Raw genomic sequence first — 20,654 nt, 5'->3', positions numbered from 1 at the left:
TGTCTCATTTCTATAGGCATCATTGCAACAGAGTTTTTTATCTTTGACAAGGAAATGCTGCAACATCAAAATCTCCTCTGCTTGAATGTCAAACACCTCACACAAATGTGCAGGAGGTTATGGTGATGCAGCTTTTCTTGATTTGCAACCACTAGGTCACTTCCCGCAGAAAACCAGAGCGTAATCGGAGAGTTTGGTTATTAGTCAGTAGCTGCTTTCCAGGAACTCGCAGCACCTGTCAGCCTAGAACAGCCTTCCCGGATCACTCATGACCGTAAGACCTGTCAATCGATGAAGTATGTCAACAGCCTAGGCCTATTCAAAACACATTTCTGAGATGTGGTCATGATTTCCTGCTTCTCAAATCCTGTTCTGTCTGACTTTGAGATGTTTTTGTGTGTATAGTTTAGTTTGGGGCTATGATGGTTCACTGTGAGTGTGAATTTCTTCTCTGAAAGTGAAAGCACTTGAGTGCATTTTTCCAGCACGATGTCATGATGTTCTCCTGTCAGTCATTCTAGCCAGGGTTGCCAGGTTTTCGCAACAAAACCCGCCCAATTGCTACTCAAAACTATCCAAATCGCATTCCGATTGGTAAAATACACGTTTGTCGGCGGGGATCCTCCAGTAAAACTCGCCTTCCAGGGGCTTAATATCATGTTATTGGGGTCGCTTCATCCCGCGGCAACAATGTTAAGTAGCCCAATGCCGCGGGAAAACCGAGGACTTGGCAACACCATGGAAACCCGCCCACAGGAAGCTCTTTGTTGTTTTATCGGCTCTGTTTCTTGACACATTTTCTTGCGTCAGGTTTAAACAGTGAGATTTTTATGCACTTGCGCATGTATATATATATAATATACACACACATTTTACTAGAAATAGTAAGCAACAATGTACTTAAATATTTTATACTAAATATGTTATTTTGAACTGTTATTACAAACTTAATAATAAGTTTACAAAATTAAGTACAAAACAGAATTAGGGTTTTATGTATTAAATTAGAAAATTAACTTTTAGTTGAAAAAATTAGAAGAATATGTCATCATCTACATTAAGTAAATGCGTGTGAGTGTGTGTGAATGACATTTGATTCACGAATGAATCATTCTTAAATATTTGAAAGTGATTCGAAAATCACTCGGCTCACTTGGAATCACAAAAATGCAACAACCCATTTCACTAAAAAAAATAAAATAAAAACACGTAAGTTGGCCAACAGGAACTCATCTAAATACTTAAACAAATAAAAATAAAAATAAAACACCCGACTATTTAAAAGGAAAATACAAAAAAAAGAATCCGTTTTTGAACCAGTTCACTGAAAGGAGCCATCCGAACGAACCGTTTCTCTACAATGACTCGGACTCTTCAAGGTTTTTATGAATGGAGAGGAGGAGCGTCGTTCAGTTCAGATCTCCGTTGTGGCCTGTAGAGGGAGCGTCATCTTTCATCTTTCACTACTGCTGCTGCTTTTCAGGACCGTATGATCTTCACTTGCCTTCTCGCGTTATAGCGTCTTAAAGCTCCCGGATGACGCGGAGCCGATCGTTAAATATAATAGCGTACCAGCAAACAAACTAACCGGCCTTCGACGAGCTTCGACGGAGCACCGTGATGAATTTCTCCCTCCGTCACACAGGCGGGCGGACCGAGGCTCCGCTGGAGCACCATTAGTGTATGTGTGTAAAAATATATATATGCGAATCCAGCCAAACCCGGACCGGATCATGAACACGCCGCTGTGTCGCGTGCCGTGCTGAAGTGGCGGGCTGAAAACGGCGCGAGTCTCGCGCTGCTGCTGCGATTAGCCTGATCGCTGCTAACGGGCCTAAAAAAGCCCAGTCTGATTTCTACAGTCTGATCTAAACAGCCGTGTGAGCATTAATAAGATCCTCCAGCGGGGAGAGCAGAGGATGGCCGGCCGTCTGAGCGCTGAGGAGGAGCAGGTATGAAATACCGTCACAATCCGGTTACACCGATTCTCTTTTCCAGCGGTTCTGTTGCTAAGCAACCCGGGGACACCGTCCAGTTGATAAGAACACCCTTACAATGGTTTACCAGGGTTTTCTTTAGTTCAGACCAAAGGTTTTTTTTTTATTAATATTTTTTTTTTAAGTGGGGTTAAATTATGGGTACGATTTTTATTTAAATGCAGACAAAAATATGAAATAAAAATATTAAAAACATCAGGTTAAACCTTTAAAATTAATACTTGTCAGCTTACGAAAAAGTTTTTTTTTTTTTTTTAATTTATGTATTTTTAAATATTTTATGTTATAAACAGTTTTATAAGTTTTAAATTTTACTTTTTTTTCCTGTGCTTTCCTAAGCTCAAACGGTAGATCATGGTGCTCGCAATGGGTTCGAATCCAGGCAAAAATAACATGATAAACTGATTCAAATTTATGCCCTCAGTGCAGTGTACGCTTCTTTGGATAAAAGCATCTGCCAGATGAAATTGTCCAAATTTACTTTTTTTTTTTTTTTTTTACTTTATACTTTTTATTACACTTTATTTACATTTTCTTCATTTACTTTTAGCTCTATTTTTTATTTTAATAAGTAAAAAAAAAGGACTGACCCAAATAATTACTTAATAATTTCAAGTGGATTGCAATCCAGAACTGACCCAAATAATTACTTAATAATTTCAAGTTCGATAGGGAGTATAATTTGCTTTTTGGGTCGAAGGGAGTATAATTTGCTTTTTGGGTTAAAAGAATTTCTTAATATGAAATTTGAATAGTATCACAATTAGAGATTAGACTGCACAGAAATTGAAATCTACACACTCATAGTCACGCAATGCTGTTGTTGTTAAAATTAATAATTAAAAAAATAAAGTATAACAACAATTATAATTTGCACGGTTTGATGTGATATAAGCTAACCGATCTTTAGAATAAATCACCATTGGTAGCGCGAGTTATTGTAATGCTTTTTTCCTCAGTTGGTCAGAACAAACGTGGCAGACTTGTTACTTGTTCAGATGACAATATATGGTGAAAATTCTTATTTGGGTCATATATTCCAAGACGTAGGCTAGAATATGTGATTGCGAAGTTCATATCCACACCAGTGCGGTGACTGACTGCCACTGTCACACACATACTCCTCAAAACATTAGATTCATCTGAGCTGGAGCCTTTTCGTATAAAGACAATACTAGGAAGATTATTTTGATCTCAGCTGCAATCACAGGCTTTCAAACAGAGATGGCGACAAAGAGGCAAAACTTACAGACTGTAGCTTTAAATTATATTAAAGGGGTGCTATTATGCTTTTTCACTTTTTCAACTTTAGTTAGTCTGTAATGTTGCTGTTTGAGCATAAAAAAGATCTGCAAAGCTCAAAGTCCACTTCAAACGGAGATATTTTATTTAACAGAAATCACTTTTCAAAAACTACAACGAACGACTTGTTTGGACTACAACGCATATTTTCCGGGATTTGTGATATCACAAAGATCTACAAATGGGATGAGACATGGTTGAGCTGCACTAGAAAAGGCAATGAGTGTTATCACTATGCTGAAGTTTTACCAAGACAGACGATCTTAGAGTGGTTACAATCATCCGGGTTTAAATCGCGCTCAAATTGATTTGATTTTAAAGCAGTATTGCATAATTGCTGTTAATAGTGTTAATCGTCTGTTTGTTTACGTCTTTTATTGATTTTTCTGAACATTTCTGCCATATGCACATGAACTGACAGTCACCACTGATAAGCTACTACTAAATATTGTAGAAACTTAATTTTCTGTAAAGTTGCTTTGCAATGATTTGTATCGTAAAAAGCGCTATACAAATAAACTTGAATTGAGACTTGAATTGAACTGGCCCAGCTAACCAATCGCAACGCACACTGGCCCAGCTTACCAATCGCAACGCACACTGGCCCAGTTTACCAATCGCAACGCACACTGGCCCAGCTTACCAATCGCAACGCACACTGGCCCAGCTTACCAATCGCAAGGCACACCGGCCAAGCTAACCAATCGCAATTGATTTGATTTTGATGCAATATTTACACTGAAGCTCACGGCAGGTGTCTATGGTAAGGAGCGTGACATTTCTTGACCAGGCGCCGAGTGCTGCCAATCACAACACACACTGGCCCAGCTAACCAATCGCAACGCACACCGGCCCAGCTAACCAATCGCAACGCACACCGCCCCAGCTAACCAATCGCAGCGCACACCGCCCCAGCTAACCAATCGCAACGTACACCGGCCCAGCTTACCAATCGCAGCGCACACCGGCCCAGCTAACCAATCGCAGCGCACACCGGCCCAGTTTACCAATCGCAACGCACACTGGCCCAGCTTACCAATCGCAACGCACACCGGCCCAGCTAACCAATCGCAACGCACACCGGCCCAGCTAACCAATCGCAACGCACACCGGCCCAGCTAACCAATCGCAATTGATTTGATTTTGATGCAATATTTACACTGAAGCTCACGGCAGGTGTCTATGGTAAGGAGTGTGACATTTTTTGACCAGACGCCGAGTGCTGCCAATCACAACACACACTGGCCCAGCTAACCATTCGCAATGCACACTCGCCCAGCTAACCAATCGCAACGCTCACCGGCCCAGCTAACCAATCGCAACGCACACCGGCCCAGCTAACCAATCGCAACGCACACCGGCCCAGCTAACCAATCGCAGCGCACACCGCCCCGTTTTACCAATCGCAACGCACACTGGCCCAGCTTACCAATCGCAACGCACACTGGCCCAGCTTACCAATCGCAAGGCACACTGGCCCAGCTTACCAATCGCAACGCACACCGGCCCAGCTAACCAATCGCAATTGATTTGATTTTGATGCAATATTTACACTGAAGCTCACGGCAGGTGTCTATGGTAAGGAGCGTGACATTTCTTGACCAGGCGCCGAGTGCTGCCAATCACAACGCACACCGGCCCAGCTAACCAATCGCAACGCACACCGGCCCAGCTAACCAATCGCAACGCACACCGGCCCAGCTTACCAATCGCAACGCACACTGGCCCAGTTTTACCAATCGCAACGCACACTGGCCCAGTTTACCAATCGCAACGCACACTGGCCCAGCTAACCAATCGCAACGCACACTGGCCCAGCTTACCAATCGCAACGCACACCGGCCCAGCTTACCAATCGCAACGCACACCGGCCCAGCTAACCAATCGCAGCGCACACCGGCCCAGCTAACCAATCGCAACGCACACCGGCCCAGCTAACCAATCGCAACGCACACCGGCCCAGCTAACCAATCACAACACACACCGGCCCAGCTAACCAGTCACAGCGCATTTCGTATTTCAGAAGGCGGGCCTTCATTTGATACAGGAACTATTCCAGCCGTTCATGCCAGACTGGGGAGAGAGGTGTTGTAATAATGTAAAATATGTGGGAAAATAATGTGTTTTTTGAACAACCTAGTATGAGAGCCTGTTCTAGTACACCCCCAAAACAAAATCAAGACTCTGTAAAACCCCTTTAAAATATGTGAATTATATTGATAACACTGACCTAGATATTCTTCAAAAATTCACATTTTGTTTTACTTAAAAGAAAGCCAAAAGTGTTTGGGTTAACATCAGAGAGCGTAAATGACAGTATTTACATTTTTCGGTGAAATATTCCTTGAATCTGAACCTGAAACACTCAAAAATGCCTTTAAAATTTAATCGCATGTATGCATATTTCAAACGTGTGTTTATGAAGCAGTTTGGAGGGAAAGCAGTTTTGTACTATACACAGACTAAAACAGGAAATGGCCATTATATAAGTCTGCTTGTTATTTATAGGTCACTTTCAGCAGGCATGTGTGTAGTTTAAAGTCGTGCGAATCTTTGAATGGTTTTGTTTGTACTAAAATGTCATGAATGACTCGTAAAGTCTCAGTAACCTGTTTTAATAAGCAGGGAAAGTGTTGATTTCTTTAACAAGGCCTCTCTGTCTGCTCCGTCCTGCTGTGATGTCTCATTTGAATAAACCCCCAGTCATCTGTCCGTCCATTCATTCATCCGTCCGCCGGTCAGCAGTCAGTGTCTTATCGCCGGTCTCTGCCTGTGCAAATGCGTGAATGACACTCCGGGCTCTCGTCTCGGAGGCAGCGCGGGGACGTGGCTTTATGGGGGCTGCTGGATCCTGCTGGACAAATGTGAGAGTAATTAGATGTGGGACGGGCTGTGTCTGCCGCTCCGAGGTCCTGAGGGACATGAGCTGCTAAAAGCATTTCCACTGGAGAAACTCATGCAGGGAATGCAGAAGCAGGGAGAAAGAAGAGACGTGGGTCCAGTTCATGACGTGTTTTTCTTCCTGTTCAGAGATGACTGATGCCAAAGTAGAGAGGAGTGGTGATGGTTTAAAAATTAACCATGGTTTTACTATAGTAAAAGTGAAGTAACCATGTTTTTTTTTGGGGGTTTTATTGTAGTTTGTGTGAAGTAAGTTTTTTTTTTTTTGGGGTGGTTGGGGTATGTTAATTTTAGCAAAACCTAATTTGTGGTTACCATTATTTTACTATAATTACCATGTTTTTTTGGTTTTATTTGTAGTAAAACCATGGTTAATTTTTTTTAAAGGATACCCTTACACAATCATGAAAAACTATTTTTTTTTTGTTTTTTTTTTATTAAAATGATGGTTATTATTATAATAGTAATAATAATGATTATTATTATTAAAAATATGGTTTTATATATATATATTAATAGTAATAATATAGTATATATATATATATATATATATATATATATATATATATATATATAAAATATGGTTTATATAGTGCTTTTATGGGCATTAATAAAATCTGCAAAGTCTTTTTGTAAGATCTGTTTAAAAAAAATCTAGTACTGGCCTAAAAAGATGATGAAAATAATATTTTTTTTGTCTTTGCTAGATATTAAAAGTCTTATTTTGTTTTTATATTTTTTTATTATATTAAATTTAATTATCATTTTTTTGTAAGATTTAAGATTTTTTTTTTTTGTAGTATTACTGCCCTGAAAAGACATACATGCATACATACTATATTTTGTCTTTTCAGGGCAATACTAGATATAAAATAGATTTATATATTATTTATTGTTAGGTATCTTTGTTAAAATGTTTTTCTAACGCTGCCCATAAAAAGTATAAAATATGTTTTATATAATAATAATAATTTACAATTTTTGTTGTTGTCTTTTCAGGGCAGTTCTGGATATAAAAATATCTTAATTTAAAATAGACATTGGTATCACCAATATAATAATTACTATACTAATCTATATTCACATATATTCCACAAGACAAAATATGTACACAAATTACCTTGTTTAAAAGTTTACACACCCCCATCAAACATCAGTGTCTGTTTGCAGCCAGTTGTGATGGTTGAATGAGTCCCTCAATTGTCTTGAGGTGCAAAACTGAATCTCAAAGTCAGTGAGATATTATGGGAAAGACCTCAAATGTGTTGTGCATGCTGTGAAACCAAAGAACTCACAGGACTCAGGTTTTTTGTTATGAAGAGTCGGCGGCTTCACTGTTCAGGAGAAATCAAGACCTTTTGATATGCATGATGTTCAGAGTTCATTGACAGGCCATGAGCAAAAACTTTTTTAGGAGATTAAACTGCGGCCTGTAAAAGTGCACAGTTCACCGAGGTGAATTCTGCAGAATTCAGGCCTGCCTGGCATGATATGCTGCTTATCTGTCCTTTTAAGGATACAGTGTTGTGCAAGTGGTGGACTGGAACCTCTGGAGAGAGGACAAGCTTATATTTTGTATTATTTTTGGCTTTCAGGTCAAATGAATGGTGGTGAAGCTTTATTTGCACAGATTTCTGGAGAATAGTTTCAGACGTCTGTAGCTGATGGCATTAGTCCAGTATGTTGGGTAAATATCCTGTTATATTGGGCCGGACATATGTATGTATGGACATATAGCTTGTCCAAAAAAGTTGAGAAAGGTTTAACCGATTGGAGTGAAGACGCTGGTGCCATGTGAGGTGTTTCCTTACTGCAGTTGAGTTGAGGCGTAGTCTCCCAGAATGCATTGCAGGCATATGAAAATCAGTTCTGAGACAACCTGAAGTTGCTGTCATGTGATTTGCATCGGTTTTCTTCTGTAGAGAGTCATTTTAATGTAGTTTAGCTTGATTTCGTCACTGTGTTACAAAAAGCCTCTTGGTTTCCCATCTGGATCTTCCGTGCTTTCCAGATCCAAACATCATTCTGTTTTCTTTTTTCTATGTCTCCTACCTCGCTCTCTTGTGATCTTGTTTGTATGTGAGTGTTTATATTTCTCAGGAAATTGCTGAGAACACAGTGTTTTGGCTGTAAATCTTTTGTAAGTCCTGGACGTAAACCTACCCGAAGCCGCCTGACAGCACACACTAGTGCAGGTCTCTGCGTCGCAGACTATGAACTTGCCACGGCACAAAATGTACCCACATTCAGTTGGTGGCAGTTGTTGATTTTGCATGTGGGGAAAAAACAATTGACCAATATGTCCCATAGTAATGCCAGACTCTCTTTCTTTCTCAGGCCACAAAGCAGTTTTTAGAGGAAATCAACAAATGGACGTCCCAACATGGTGTCTCTCCATTGTCCTGGGACGTGGCCGTGAAGTTTCTGATGGCCCGCAAGTTTGATGTTCTGCGAGCAATTGAGCTTTTTCACAGCTACAGGGTGAGTGTGTGTCTGACAACTTTAATATTTAAATATTTTTATATATTTATGTTTATTTTGAGGACAGAATTACTGAGAAAAAAAAGAAGACAGAATATCCTTAAAAAGATGAGAAAAAAAATAATATAAGGTTTATTATTAGTAGGGTTGAAATTTCAGGTACATTTTTAATTGAATTTTTTTTTTTAATGTTGTTTATTTTTAATGACAATGAATAGATAAAGTGGCATTAGAGGTCTTTTACAATCCAATAACATATCCATATGGCATTTATTTATTTAATTTATAATTTATCACTCTAAATTAGCATGTTAAATTGACAGCCCTTTTTATAGGGGGTAATTTTTTATCAATTATGTTTATATTTATTTAAAAGCAATTTAAGTTTACAGAGACTCTTATATATGAAATGCAACTGAACTTAAAATGAGCAGGTTTTGTTTCAGTGGGAAAATAGATGTTAATTCAGAATTAAATTAGTCTGTAAATCTGGTTTGAGCAGGGACTACTGTTGTTTGTCTGTGTGTCTGGGTTGGGCTGTAGTTTATGCACTCAGTACAGATCTGTGTGGCGTCTGGGAGGTTTTCATGTCTGTGTGCAGCAGATTTAAGCTTTCGTTCTATGGAACTCTGTATTTTTGGGTTCAGGTGAGGACGTGATCAGAACATAAACTGACTTCTGTGTTCACAGAAGCAAGCACTACTCATTCTTGATATCAGTAATCCAGACACGAGGAGTGAAAATCAGTCCAGAAAGACTTATTCTCTGACTTATTCTCTCTCTCTCTTTAATATTTCACTTTCAGGTTCATGTAGTTTATTAGCTTGACAAAAATTGTTTATTGGGATTGCAAAAGTGTTTGGCTACATACAATAGTTTGTAGTGCAAAAGTAAGTTATTTAACATGAAATAATAATGGTGCAAATGGAATGTTAACAATACAAAATGAAATACATGGTGATTCAAACTTAGAAATATCTGGGTATTTTTTTTTTTTTTTTTTAAATGATGGAATGTATGATGGAAGTTTAAAAAAAATCATAATGTCATTGAAAAACGAGATTTGTAAAAAAGGATACAAACATTTCTGTTTTTGCTCTTATTTACTAAATACTAGAAATTGCTCTAGAAAAAAAATTGTTTTAATTTATTCATTATGTATTGATATATTCATTCATATTATTATTTATTTTATATAGAATATATTTATTTTATTTTATTTCAATTAATTCTAATTGTTTTTTTATTATTATCCTTTGTTTTGTGTATGTATGGAATAAATTAAAATATAATATATATTAGATATATAAATTAAACAAAATGGAATAAAAACTAAAATAAGGTCATATTTAGTAGACAAGTTATTAATAAAGGTTGATGTGGTTCTTCTACAGGAAACACGTCTTCGGGAGGGCATCGTCAAACTGCAGCCTCACGAGGAGCCGTTACGCTCTGAGCTGCTGAGTGGGAAGTTCACTGTGTTGGTAAGTTCATATCATATCAGGGCTGTATCTTCATAAGGGCTGTTTATGCTCTTTAAATCTGGGAAATGAGGTTACCGGTTCACAAATGGAAAAAAAAAATGCTCGCTAAGTTTCATTTCCACTTTGATAATTACAGCTGCAGAGTCACTGATGCGGTTTCACTTCAACATTTCAGCCCTGTTATTATAACCAGGTCAAAACAAAATTGATTCTTCAAATATTTTAGCTTATTTTGCATTGTGCTGCTCTCCTATTGGTTAAAACGGGTCTGCAATCTGACATCTGATTGGACGATGTGGAAGCAGGACCCCTTGAGTTCATCCTGTTCTTCATCGATCCTCCTCATCTTCTTGTCTCCTCTCCTCACATCCTGCCATCTGTATTTATAACCAAGAGAGATGCACAGAAGTCCTGTGTATCTCATGAGTCATCAGATTATTGAAATATGTTATGGTCATAAATATTTAATTAATGCTAAAGCTGTATGCTTGCACATACGGAAATGGGTCAGCTGAAAGCGAATAAACCAGATTTATTGTCTTACTGAATGGCAGAGATAAATATAATGTTTCTTTACTGATGGGATGTGTCGGAGTGAGTCATCGTTCGCAGCTCAGTGAAACACGCTCTGTTCTGCCCCCGTGTGTTCACAGATAAATCAACTAAAGGAGATTTGGAAAAGCACTACTCAGAGGCTTCCTGCACTTATTTTGTTAAAGGGGGTGATAGTGACTGTCCTGACATTTTATTTTATTGATATTCATTTTATTATTTATTTTAGAATTATTATATCTTTATTTTAATTTAGAATATGCACAAAGTTGGATTAAAAATGTAATACTACTGTATGTATTTGGAAGAGCATGCCTCTGTATTTTTGGATAGTTATTTATTCATTTATTGATTGGGTGATATATTTATTGAGATATTTGTTAGTTTTATTTATTTTATCATTATTAATTTTTATTTTAATTCAAAATTTGCACAAAGTGGATTAGAATTTTTAAACCACCATATTTATTTGGAAGAGCATATTACTGTATGTTTGGATATTTATTGATTAATTTTTTTAATTTTTTTTTTATTTATGTTTGGATATTTATTGATTCCGAATTTGTACAAAGGTAAACAAAAAATTAAATATTGATTAATTTTTTTAATTTTACTATTTAATCTCATTTAAATTCTGAATTTGTACAAAGTTACAACTACCCTATTTATTTGAATGTGTTTTTTTATTTTTTTTTTTATAAATTTAAAACTTCCATAATAATTTCTGAATTGCTTCTGAATTCCATTCTAAATTAATGAATTAAACATGCAATCAAGTGAGGTTGTGTGAGCATTTATCATTCCATATTGCATCCTGTTTCAACACTTAGTATGCAATACTCCAAACAGTTGAGACGACTAAACATTAAAACATGACTGTTCTTTTTTGAGATTTTGTGATTATTTTACACTGTTCTGGTATTAGGGTGTCCGGGACCCGTCTGGCGCATCCATCGCCCTCTACACGGCCAAACTGCACCATCCAAGCAAAACAGGAAACCATGTGGTTCTTCAGGCCCTGTTCTACCTACTGGACCGAGCTGTGGAGAAGTAACCAATATACACTACCTTTCAAAAGTCTGGGGTCATCATGTGTTTTTAATTTATTTATTAAACTTTTATTTGATCAAAAAATCCCGAATTTTTTTTTTTATCATCATTTCCACAAAAATATGAAGCAGTACAACTGTTTTCAGCGTTGATAATAATAATAATTGTAGTAATTTTGTTTTAAGTGTTGATAATTATAATTGTTTTAATAGTTGTTTATTGTGATGATAATAATAATTTTTTATTGTTTCCTGGTTATTGTGATAATTGTTTATTGTGCAGCAAATCAGCATATAAGAATGATTCCTGGATCATGTGACACTGAAGATTTACTGTTTTAACTGTATCTTTGATCAAATAAATGCAGCCTTTTCTGAAGAGACTTTTCCAAAACATTAAAAATCTTAATTATTCCAAACGTTTGACTGTTTTGACTGAGATTTTAACCTCAGAAAATGGCTTTGCAACTTTGTAATTCTCTCTTTGTTTCCTGTAGTTTTGAGACTCAGAGAAATGGGCTGGTTTTCATTTATGACATGGCTGGATCCAACTACACTAACTTTGAACTGGACCTCAGCAAAAAGATCCTCAATTTGCTGAAGGTGAGTTTTTGTGTTTTATTTGTCTGTGGTTTTCCTGTTTTGATGGCGGCTGCCCATTCATATTCAAAAGTATGAGCAGAGCTGAGTTATTGGTGTGTGCTTGAGAGTTGGTGGGTTTTTGGGGGGTTTAGATGTCAGAATAAATCGGAAAAAAATGTTTTCCAACCTTCTGCAGGGTGCGTTCCCAGCACGGCTGAAGAAAGTGCTTATCGTTGGAGCTCCTGTGTGGTTCAGGGTCCCATATAACCTTTTAAGTCTGTTACTGAAGGAGAAGCTCAGAGAACGGGTTGGTACACACACATTTATATGACAATAGCTGGTTTAAATCAAAGCCAGAGGAGGCTGGCCTGTTAGACCATCTTGGTCAACCAGGTTAGACCTGGTAACACCCTGGTTAGGCTGCTAGGGACTGATTGACTAACTTGACCACTTTAAAGGGATAGTTCACCAATAAATGAAAACTATCCCAGGATTTACTCACCCTCAAGCCATCCTAGGTGTGTATGACTTACGACTTGACGATTGCAATCAGTTATATTAAAAATGTCCAGGCTAGGGATGTAACGATTCACTCAACTCATGATTCAGTTTGATTCACGGTATTGATTTTTACGATTCGATTCACAACTTGTATTTTTAACAAAATGAGATTTAAGACAAATTATAAATTAAACGTGTCCTTTTATTATTGCTTGGACAAAATGTTACACGTTTCTTTGTGAAATTTAAATATAACCCTATAATAATATACTAATATAGCGCTTGCATATCATTGCTCTTTTGTTGGTTTTGATTGCTTCTGTTGTCCTCATTTGTAAGTCGCTTTGGATAAAAGTGTCTTCTAAATGACAAAATTTAAATAAAATGTAAATGTAAATAACAAAACTAAATTGAAATTTTAAAACAAGCCCCAAATCAAATAAATAACACAAAATAAATTTCTTCATATAAACAAAATAAGGCTTTGTCTGTGCTCTTTTCATTTAAAATGAGAGGCGACCATAGCATTTTAATCATGATCCAAACAAAGATGCTGCATACATGCAACATGAGCAGTTTTTAATCTAAATTAGATTGTATAATTTCGAAATTTGAAGCAAAAACAGAATGGTTTGACTTCAGGTTTGGTGAAACTATACAAAAAAAAAACAGAAACAGCAGATGAGCTGAACGAGACGCAGATTCATTTCTGCCAGCAGGTGGCGCTTAAAGCGTTTCCTTGGTTTACACTGTGTACAAAGAAGGGATGGATTTACTTACTTTATTATGCATTATACAGAGGCAAGATGAAAAGAAAAAATACCCTCTAAACTTTTCTAAAGACAGTAAGTTCCCCTCAGACATACATTCATATAAACTCCTGCCCCTAACTGAATCGTGATTTGTTTAGCATCTCAACCGATTTGAATCATCACATATTTGAATCGATTTTCAACCAGCTCGCGGTTAATCATTGAATCCCTAGTCCAGGCTCTTCCAAGCTTTATAATGGTAGTGAATGGTGGTCGAGATTTTGAAGCCCAATAAAGTGCTTCCATCCATCATTAAAAGTACTCTACACAGCTCCGGGGGGTTAATAAAGGCCTTCTGAAGCGAAGCGCTGCATTTGTGTAAGAAAAACTATGTAAGAGAGTGGCGTCGCTCTCGTGAACGTGCCTATGACAGTTAGCGGAAGCTAGGGATTAGGGTTTATAAAGTTGGATGGATATTTTTCCTTTATTTACCCCTCCGGAGCCATGTGGAGTACTTTTTGGGCTTCAAAATCTCATCCACCATTCACTGCCATTATAAAGCTTGAAAGAGCCTGGACATTTTTAACAGAACTCTGACTGCATTCATCTGAAAGAAAAAAGTCATACACACCTATGATGGCATGAAGGTGAATAAATCATGCGCTAATTTTCATTTTTGGCTGACCTGGGAGTCTCTGGTCTATATGCTTAACCTACTTTTCTCATCTTTGGTGGCATTTTGTGACCGCATTGTCAGTTTCATTATTTGTAAAAAATCTGTTCTCAGGTTCAAATGGTGAAGATGGCCGACCTGCGAGAGCATCTGCCCAGAGACTGTTTACCTGAGCACCTGGGCGGCTGTTTGCCTCTGGACATGCACAGCTGGAACCTGCAGCTGCTGTCAGAGCAGAACGGGCGCGTGGACCCCGTGGATGAGCTGGTGGGGATTCCGCTGGAGAACACGTCCATACACATCCCTGGACCTGAGGTCATGAGTCTGGCCGAGCTCATGGCCCACCTGAACCGGGCCCAGCGCAGCGGGATCTACCTGGAGTATGAGGAGCTTCGCAGAGAGCAGCCACCTGGAACCTTCACCTGTGCGCTGTAAGTGTGGACACCTATGGGACTTTCCCCTCCGTAATGTGGGGTATTTTAGAGTAAAATAGACTTTGATTTCATGTTGTCACTGAACTTCTGCAGGGCTGCTCACAACCAGGAGCGGAATCGCTATGGCGACGTGCTATGTCTCGATCAGACTCGTGTGCGACTCAAAGCAAGGAGAAATGAGGTTTGTGCTATCTGATGTCCTTCAGTTTAGGCCCTCTTTAGAGTGATCCATGCTCCCATTCAAAAACGGGGGGTGGAAATGTTTTTAAAATATGCTCAACAAGGCTGCATTTATTAAATCAAAAATATTGCAAAAACAATAATATTGAGAAATATTATTACAATTTATAATAACTGTTTTCTTTTGTAATAAATTGTAAAATGTAATTTATTTCTGTGATCGAAGCTGAATTTTCAGCATCATTACTCCAGTCTTCGGTGCCTCATGATCCTTCAGATATCGTTCTAATATTCTGATTTGCTGCTCAAGAATTCAATTGTGCTGCTTCATATTTCTGTAGAAACCATGATGCATTTTTTCAAGCTTCTTTGATGAACTGAAAGCATGAACAGCATTTGTAACATAAAAGTATTTCTGTCACTTTAGATCAATTTAATGCAACCTTGTTGAATAAAAATATTATTATTTTTTTTAACTTACAGACCTCAAATTTTTTACATTTCCAATTGGACACTGATCTTGTTTTCTTTCCACAGAGATCAGACTACATAAATGCCAGCTTCATGGATGGATACAAACAGAAAAATGCATATATTGGGACTCAGGGTAATAATCAGCATATTTCAGCCGTCATATTTAGGGTAATGATTATTAACCTGCACTGGAACCGATGCATCTGCTGTTTCTTAACAGGTCCATTGGAAAAAACCTATGGTGATTTCTGGAGAATGGTTTGGGAGCAAAGTGTGCTTGTCATCGTCATGACAACAAGGTGAGACGTCACAGAGGGTCTAGTTAACAAATATAGATGAAATGATGTGTAAATGATGTAGCCAGACTTTTTACTATTACCAGGAAGTCTGGTCCACATTGCCATTTGTTCAAGCCAAAATCCACCCACTTAGAGTGGTTGACCGCTATTCGGTGGTCTTATGTGAAGGTTCACATAAATCACATTTAACCAGAGAGCAAAATATATAGTACATTTGTAATCATGATTTCACATCTGCTTGCTATAAAATGTTTCAAAACTCTTGAATATCTTTTAGAGATTCAGTGGCACAAACTTTGACAAAATATCTTTTAGAGATTCAGTGGCACAAACTTTGACAAATCCACTAACTCCTATATATAGAAGACTCCAGCCAATATAGATATAAATACAACTTTGTTTCCTATCGGGCTGATAAAATGTATGTTGAGTCGTTGAGATTTGTGCTGTGCCATATGGATGCTGTCACGGTAGATTACAAAGACCGGTGCTTAGAGATCTGTGTGTGAATGTATGTGCGCAGGACGGATGAGGGGGGCCGGAGAAAGTGTGGACAGTACTGGCCCAAGGAAGAGGGCGGTGAGGAGGTGTACGGGCACATCGCTGTGGTCAATCACAGAGTGGACAAACATGCACATTACAACCAAACCACACTTGAGCTGCACAACACTGAGGTTTTTATATTTTAATGTTTTCAGTAAACAAGTCGGTAATTATGATTTCATATATGATTTATATAATGATTTCTGTCTAACCAAGCACCTAATGTGGCTGTAGTATTACTGGGTGATATTACTAAAAAATTATATTTCAGTATTTTTCTGTTGGCTTAAAAGCACTTTTAAGCATAATTTCAGCCCAATACCTATTACTGCATAATGGTTTCAAAATATAAAATACAATAAATATCTAGTTACATAATTTCATGTTACTTTTTTCCACAGTTTTTTATTAAATGAAACCAAGAAAAAAACATTTAAATACTTACATTTATATGCATGAATATAACAATGCATAGTAATAAATGGCAATAGAATTAATATAAATAAAACAATTAAGAATATAAAAGATACAAATTTAATAATTTGTATATTTTAATACATCTTAAAATGTAATTTTATTCTTGTGATGCAAAGCTGAATTTTCAGCATCATTACTCCAGTCTTCAGAGTCGCATGATCCTTCAGAAATCATTCTAATATACTGATGTGCTGCTCAAGAAACATTTCTGATTTTCAGTTTTGAAGACAGTTGTGCTGCTTAATATTTTTGTAGAAACAGTGATACTTTAATTATTCTTTGACAAATAGAATGTTCTAAAGAACTTTAATGTTGCTTTTGATCAATTTAATGCATTCTTGCTGAATAAAAGTATTAATTGCTTTAAAAATAATCTTTTAAATGGTAGTGTGTATTTATTGTTTTAAAAATAATATTTTAAATACATTAATAATCTTTGGGTATCTTATAAAATGCATTTAAAAGGCAATATTCACACTTTTCAGCTGTATGTCTGCAGTAAAATCATTGCAAATATATAATAAATATTTCATATAGGCCTACATTGGTCACTCCAGCCATAGAGGTGCTCATGTAACACGATAACAGTTCTCAGATTTGCAGAATGATTCAAACTAAAAAAATGAATTTTGAATGAAAAAATGAAGATTGAGGTTCTGTATATCTGACTTTGAAGAAAAGTAAAGTGGAACTTTCTCTGAACTTATTTTGTTGTTTTTTCCCCAGACATTCGAACAGAGACAGGTGACTCATTTTCAGTTCCTTAGCTGGCCTGATTACGGGGTCCCATCCTCCGCACTGTCTCTGATTGACTTCCTGGGTGCCGTGAAGCACCAGCAGCAGTGGGCGGCCCAGGCTTTCAGCTCTCAGTGGAGGGGTCATCCGCTTGGCCTGCCCATGGTGGTCCACTGCAGCGCTGGCATCGGCCGGACCGGTCAGTAATTAAATGCACCACAAAAATAAATCTACATATTAATGAGCCTCTTAAAAGCTCCAGCCAAGAATAGAAATTCTGCCATCATTTGATAAACCTGTATGACTGACTTTCTTCAGTGGAACATGAAAGATATTTTGAAGAATGATGGTAACCAAACAGTGACTGACTTCCTTTGCCCGCAGGTACTTTTTGTGCGCTGGATATCTGCCTGTCCCAGCTGCAGGACGTCGGGACTCTTAACATTTGCCAGACGGTTCGACGGATGAGAGCGCAGCGTGCCTTCAGCATCCAAACACCGGAGCAGTACTATTTCTGCCACACCGCCATCCTCGAGCACGCCCAGAGACAGGGCCTACTTTCAGCCAATCATTGAGCAGCAGGGCCCACATGTACCCAATCAGAGACCGAAAAAGTCTAATCTCAACCAATCAGTAAGAGGCAAGACCTGCTCTCATCCAATCATAAGACAGTACTCAATCTTGATTGATTGGTGACTCTTAGACAGGATCATTCCCAATTAAAATCACTGGGTTTTTGATTAATCTGTCAATCAAAAGACAGGCAGCATAAATAGTAACCATAACTGACTCCGTATGAAGAGGGTGTCTGAATGTTCAGTGATCCAGCTATAGTGTAGTCTGTGTAATGCTGTGCTGCATTTTGTGCAGTTTATTCTGTGAATTTTGTCCAAATTGCCAAAATTCATGTATTTCACATAAAGCTTCAAATCAGCCGCGCTCAAATGTGATTCAGGACAAACGAACGTACCATCAGATCATTTGTCATCCTGAAGGTCTTTTTATTTCTTAACACCTCAGACCAACTGACCGTCCTCATGTGTATAAGGGGTTAATTTGCCCATAAACAAAGTCTTTATTTACTCACACTCAAAAGAAAGGAAGTCATACAGGTTTGAAATGACGTAACGGTGATTTTTTTTTTTCCTCTCTCTTTTTCGCTTTTAATGAGTTTCATACTCATGTCTGACCTATGGGATGCAGTCATTGCACACTAGAGTTTTTATGTATTTGCTGGAATTGAATGCAGACTTATTGTCTCAATTCTGCCTGTATTCTGTATCAGGAATGTCTCTGTGGTTTGTAGGCCATTTTTGCAATTGCATCTGAAGATGATGGTTTAGACGGCCAGGATGAGGAAAAGTCTTCTCCACATCAACTGGGTGCATCGGTAAACCTCTATAATGCAACAATTATTCAACTGATATAGTCTTTATTTAGTCTGGTGTAAATATGAGATGGCTGAATTGAGTCATTTACACTTTTGTCTGTTAATATTGTACTAATAACCTGTTTAAAATATCTAAACGCTCCTGTAAAGTGCATTTAGAATCGCTTTTTTTATTTTGTTGTGGGTTGAAAGAGTCTTTGCTACTGAATTCATATTGAATTTCCTTGTAGTGAAGCATCTGTATACACTCCCAATGATTCCAGGATCTGCAGTCCTGCCTTGATGGGCACACAATATGACCATTTGTATTTTTCTATTATACCCACACTTCACGTCTTTACTTATTACTCCCAAATATATATATACGTAAATTATATTTTCTTTTATATCCAATTTTATCTTTATTTCTACTTGTTTCTTATGTCAGTGGAAAAACTAACCTGTAATGTCACGCTCCTGATTATCAGTAAGTTTGCAGCGGTTCTGTTAGTGATAAAGTGCTTTGCTCTTCAGTTAAAGAGCCTTACTCCTCATGTATGTTTGGATTGAGTGAAATGTTTATGTGAAAAGACTGTACAGGTTTCGGCTGTCTTGGTGTCCATCTCGATCTCAAAACCGAGCTGTTCAAACTGCAATATCATTTAAGCAAAACCAAATCAAAACCATGTGTTTTAATGTTTATTAAATGGACAAACTGTATTGACTGAGTGTGTTAATTGAAACTTACACAACTACTGTAGATTAAAGGTCCTGTAGTGATTTCCAGTTCAAAAATGAATAGTTATTAACCTAATTATTATTATTATTTTTTTTTTTAGGAAAGAATACAAAGTTTTGCAAATGTGTGCATAACACAAAAATATATGTTCTGATATACGTTTTTTTTTTCACCCACAGTATGCGTTTTTTAAGAGACTTTATTGATATTAATGCTAAACTTTATCTAGTATAATAATGTTTTTTTTTTTTTTTTTTTTTTTTTTTTTTTTTTTTTTTTTGATGATGAAGTACATACAACAACAAATGTTAGTAAATAGTACTGCGAGTTAATTTTACGTCCAATACCACACATAAAATAATAGATATCGCTGCGGAGTGTAAGAGGAGTGGCCCGCGTTTATTTAGCCAATCAGAAACGTTCTCTACCTGTCAATCATTTTGAGCATTCTTTGCTGAGCTGCCTTTCGAAGGCGGGGTTTTGGCGAGGGGCGTGGTCTAACGCAGTAATAACTGGTGGAATTTAGCAACGGATTAACGTAAGTTTCACGTCTCCGTCAGTGGCCTATAGTCAAATTCAAACGGTGTTCTTTAAGAAATATCTGATAACGCACATTTTTGCGCATCTGGTTTCATTGGAGAGTAAATATTAATCCAAATTACAAAGCAAAACATTTAGTGCAATACTACAGGTGTGTCGAAGCAGCGAATACATCTGTGCCTGCGCATTTGGCGGGTCGTATTCAAATCAGGATGACGCGTCCCTTCACGTACACCAATGGGAGGAGAGGGGGGCGTTCCCAACTATTTGTTCCAAACACGAACCCGGAGTGCGAGGCTCTTTTTCGCAGGTATGTAGCAGCTGGGCAAAAGAAAACAAATTTAAATAGTGCTCTTTTGATATAATATGTGTTTCTAGCGGTGTTTGGGTGCTTTCTGCAGGGGGCTGGTCGTTCGGGAGATTTTAGTGTGTTAATCGGGCTGTTCGTTCGATCATGGCACATTAAGGGGAGAAAAAGGGGCAAAGCTTTAGCCAACTGAAGCAGCAAAGAAACGTGTATCTTTATGTTATGATACACAAACCCATCTGTGTGTGTCCGAGGCTTTCCCGAGGGCTTTTCTAACTTGTTT

General features: G+C 37.6%; 1 protein-coding gene across 1 annotated transcript; it reads left to right on the top strand.

Moving 5' to 3' along the window:
• Nucleotides 1-1,378: 1,378 nt before the first annotated feature.
• LOC109050547 (tyrosine-protein phosphatase non-receptor type 9-like) lies at nt 1,379-19,505 on the top strand. Its single transcript, XM_042715072.1, has 13 exons — nt 1,379-1,952; nt 8,538-8,681; nt 10,076-10,165; nt 11,643-11,767; nt 12,264-12,369; nt 12,545-12,655; nt 14,389-14,705; nt 14,802-14,889; nt 15,426-15,495; nt 15,583-15,661; nt 16,185-16,335; nt 17,408-17,615; nt 17,801-19,505. The coding sequence occupies exons 1-13, from the start codon at nt 1,920-1,922 to the stop codon at nt 17,989-17,991; spliced, it is 1,713 nt and encodes a 570-aa protein (XP_042571006.1). The 5' UTR covers nt 1,379-1,919; the 3' UTR covers nt 17,992-19,505.
• The last annotated feature ends 1,149 nt before the right edge of the window (nt 19,506-20,654 follow it).

This window comes from Cyprinus carpio, chromosome A25 (genome assembly GCF_018340385.1).
Source record: "Cyprinus carpio isolate SPL01 chromosome A25, ASM1834038v1, whole genome shotgun sequence".
Taxonomy (NCBI): Eukaryota; Metazoa; Chordata; class Actinopteri; order Cypriniformes; family Cyprinidae; genus Cyprinus; species Cyprinus carpio.
The sequence above is the reverse complement of the archived record's forward strand: the minus strand, read 5'-3'. Positions and strand labels throughout refer to the sequence as shown.

Coding starts and splice junctions, on each gene's coding strand:
- LOC109050547 (XM_042715072.1), top strand. CDS start 1,920: ATGGCCGGCCGTCTGAGCGCTGAGGAGGAGCAG. Junction 10,166..11,642: donor GTGGGAAGTTCACTGTGTTG/GTAAGTTCATAT, acceptor TTCTGGTATTAG/GGTGTCCGGGACCCGTCTGG. Junction 12,656..14,388: donor AGGAGAAGCTCAGAGAACGG/GTTGGTACACAC, acceptor ATCTGTTCTCAG/GTTCAAATGGTGAAGATGGC.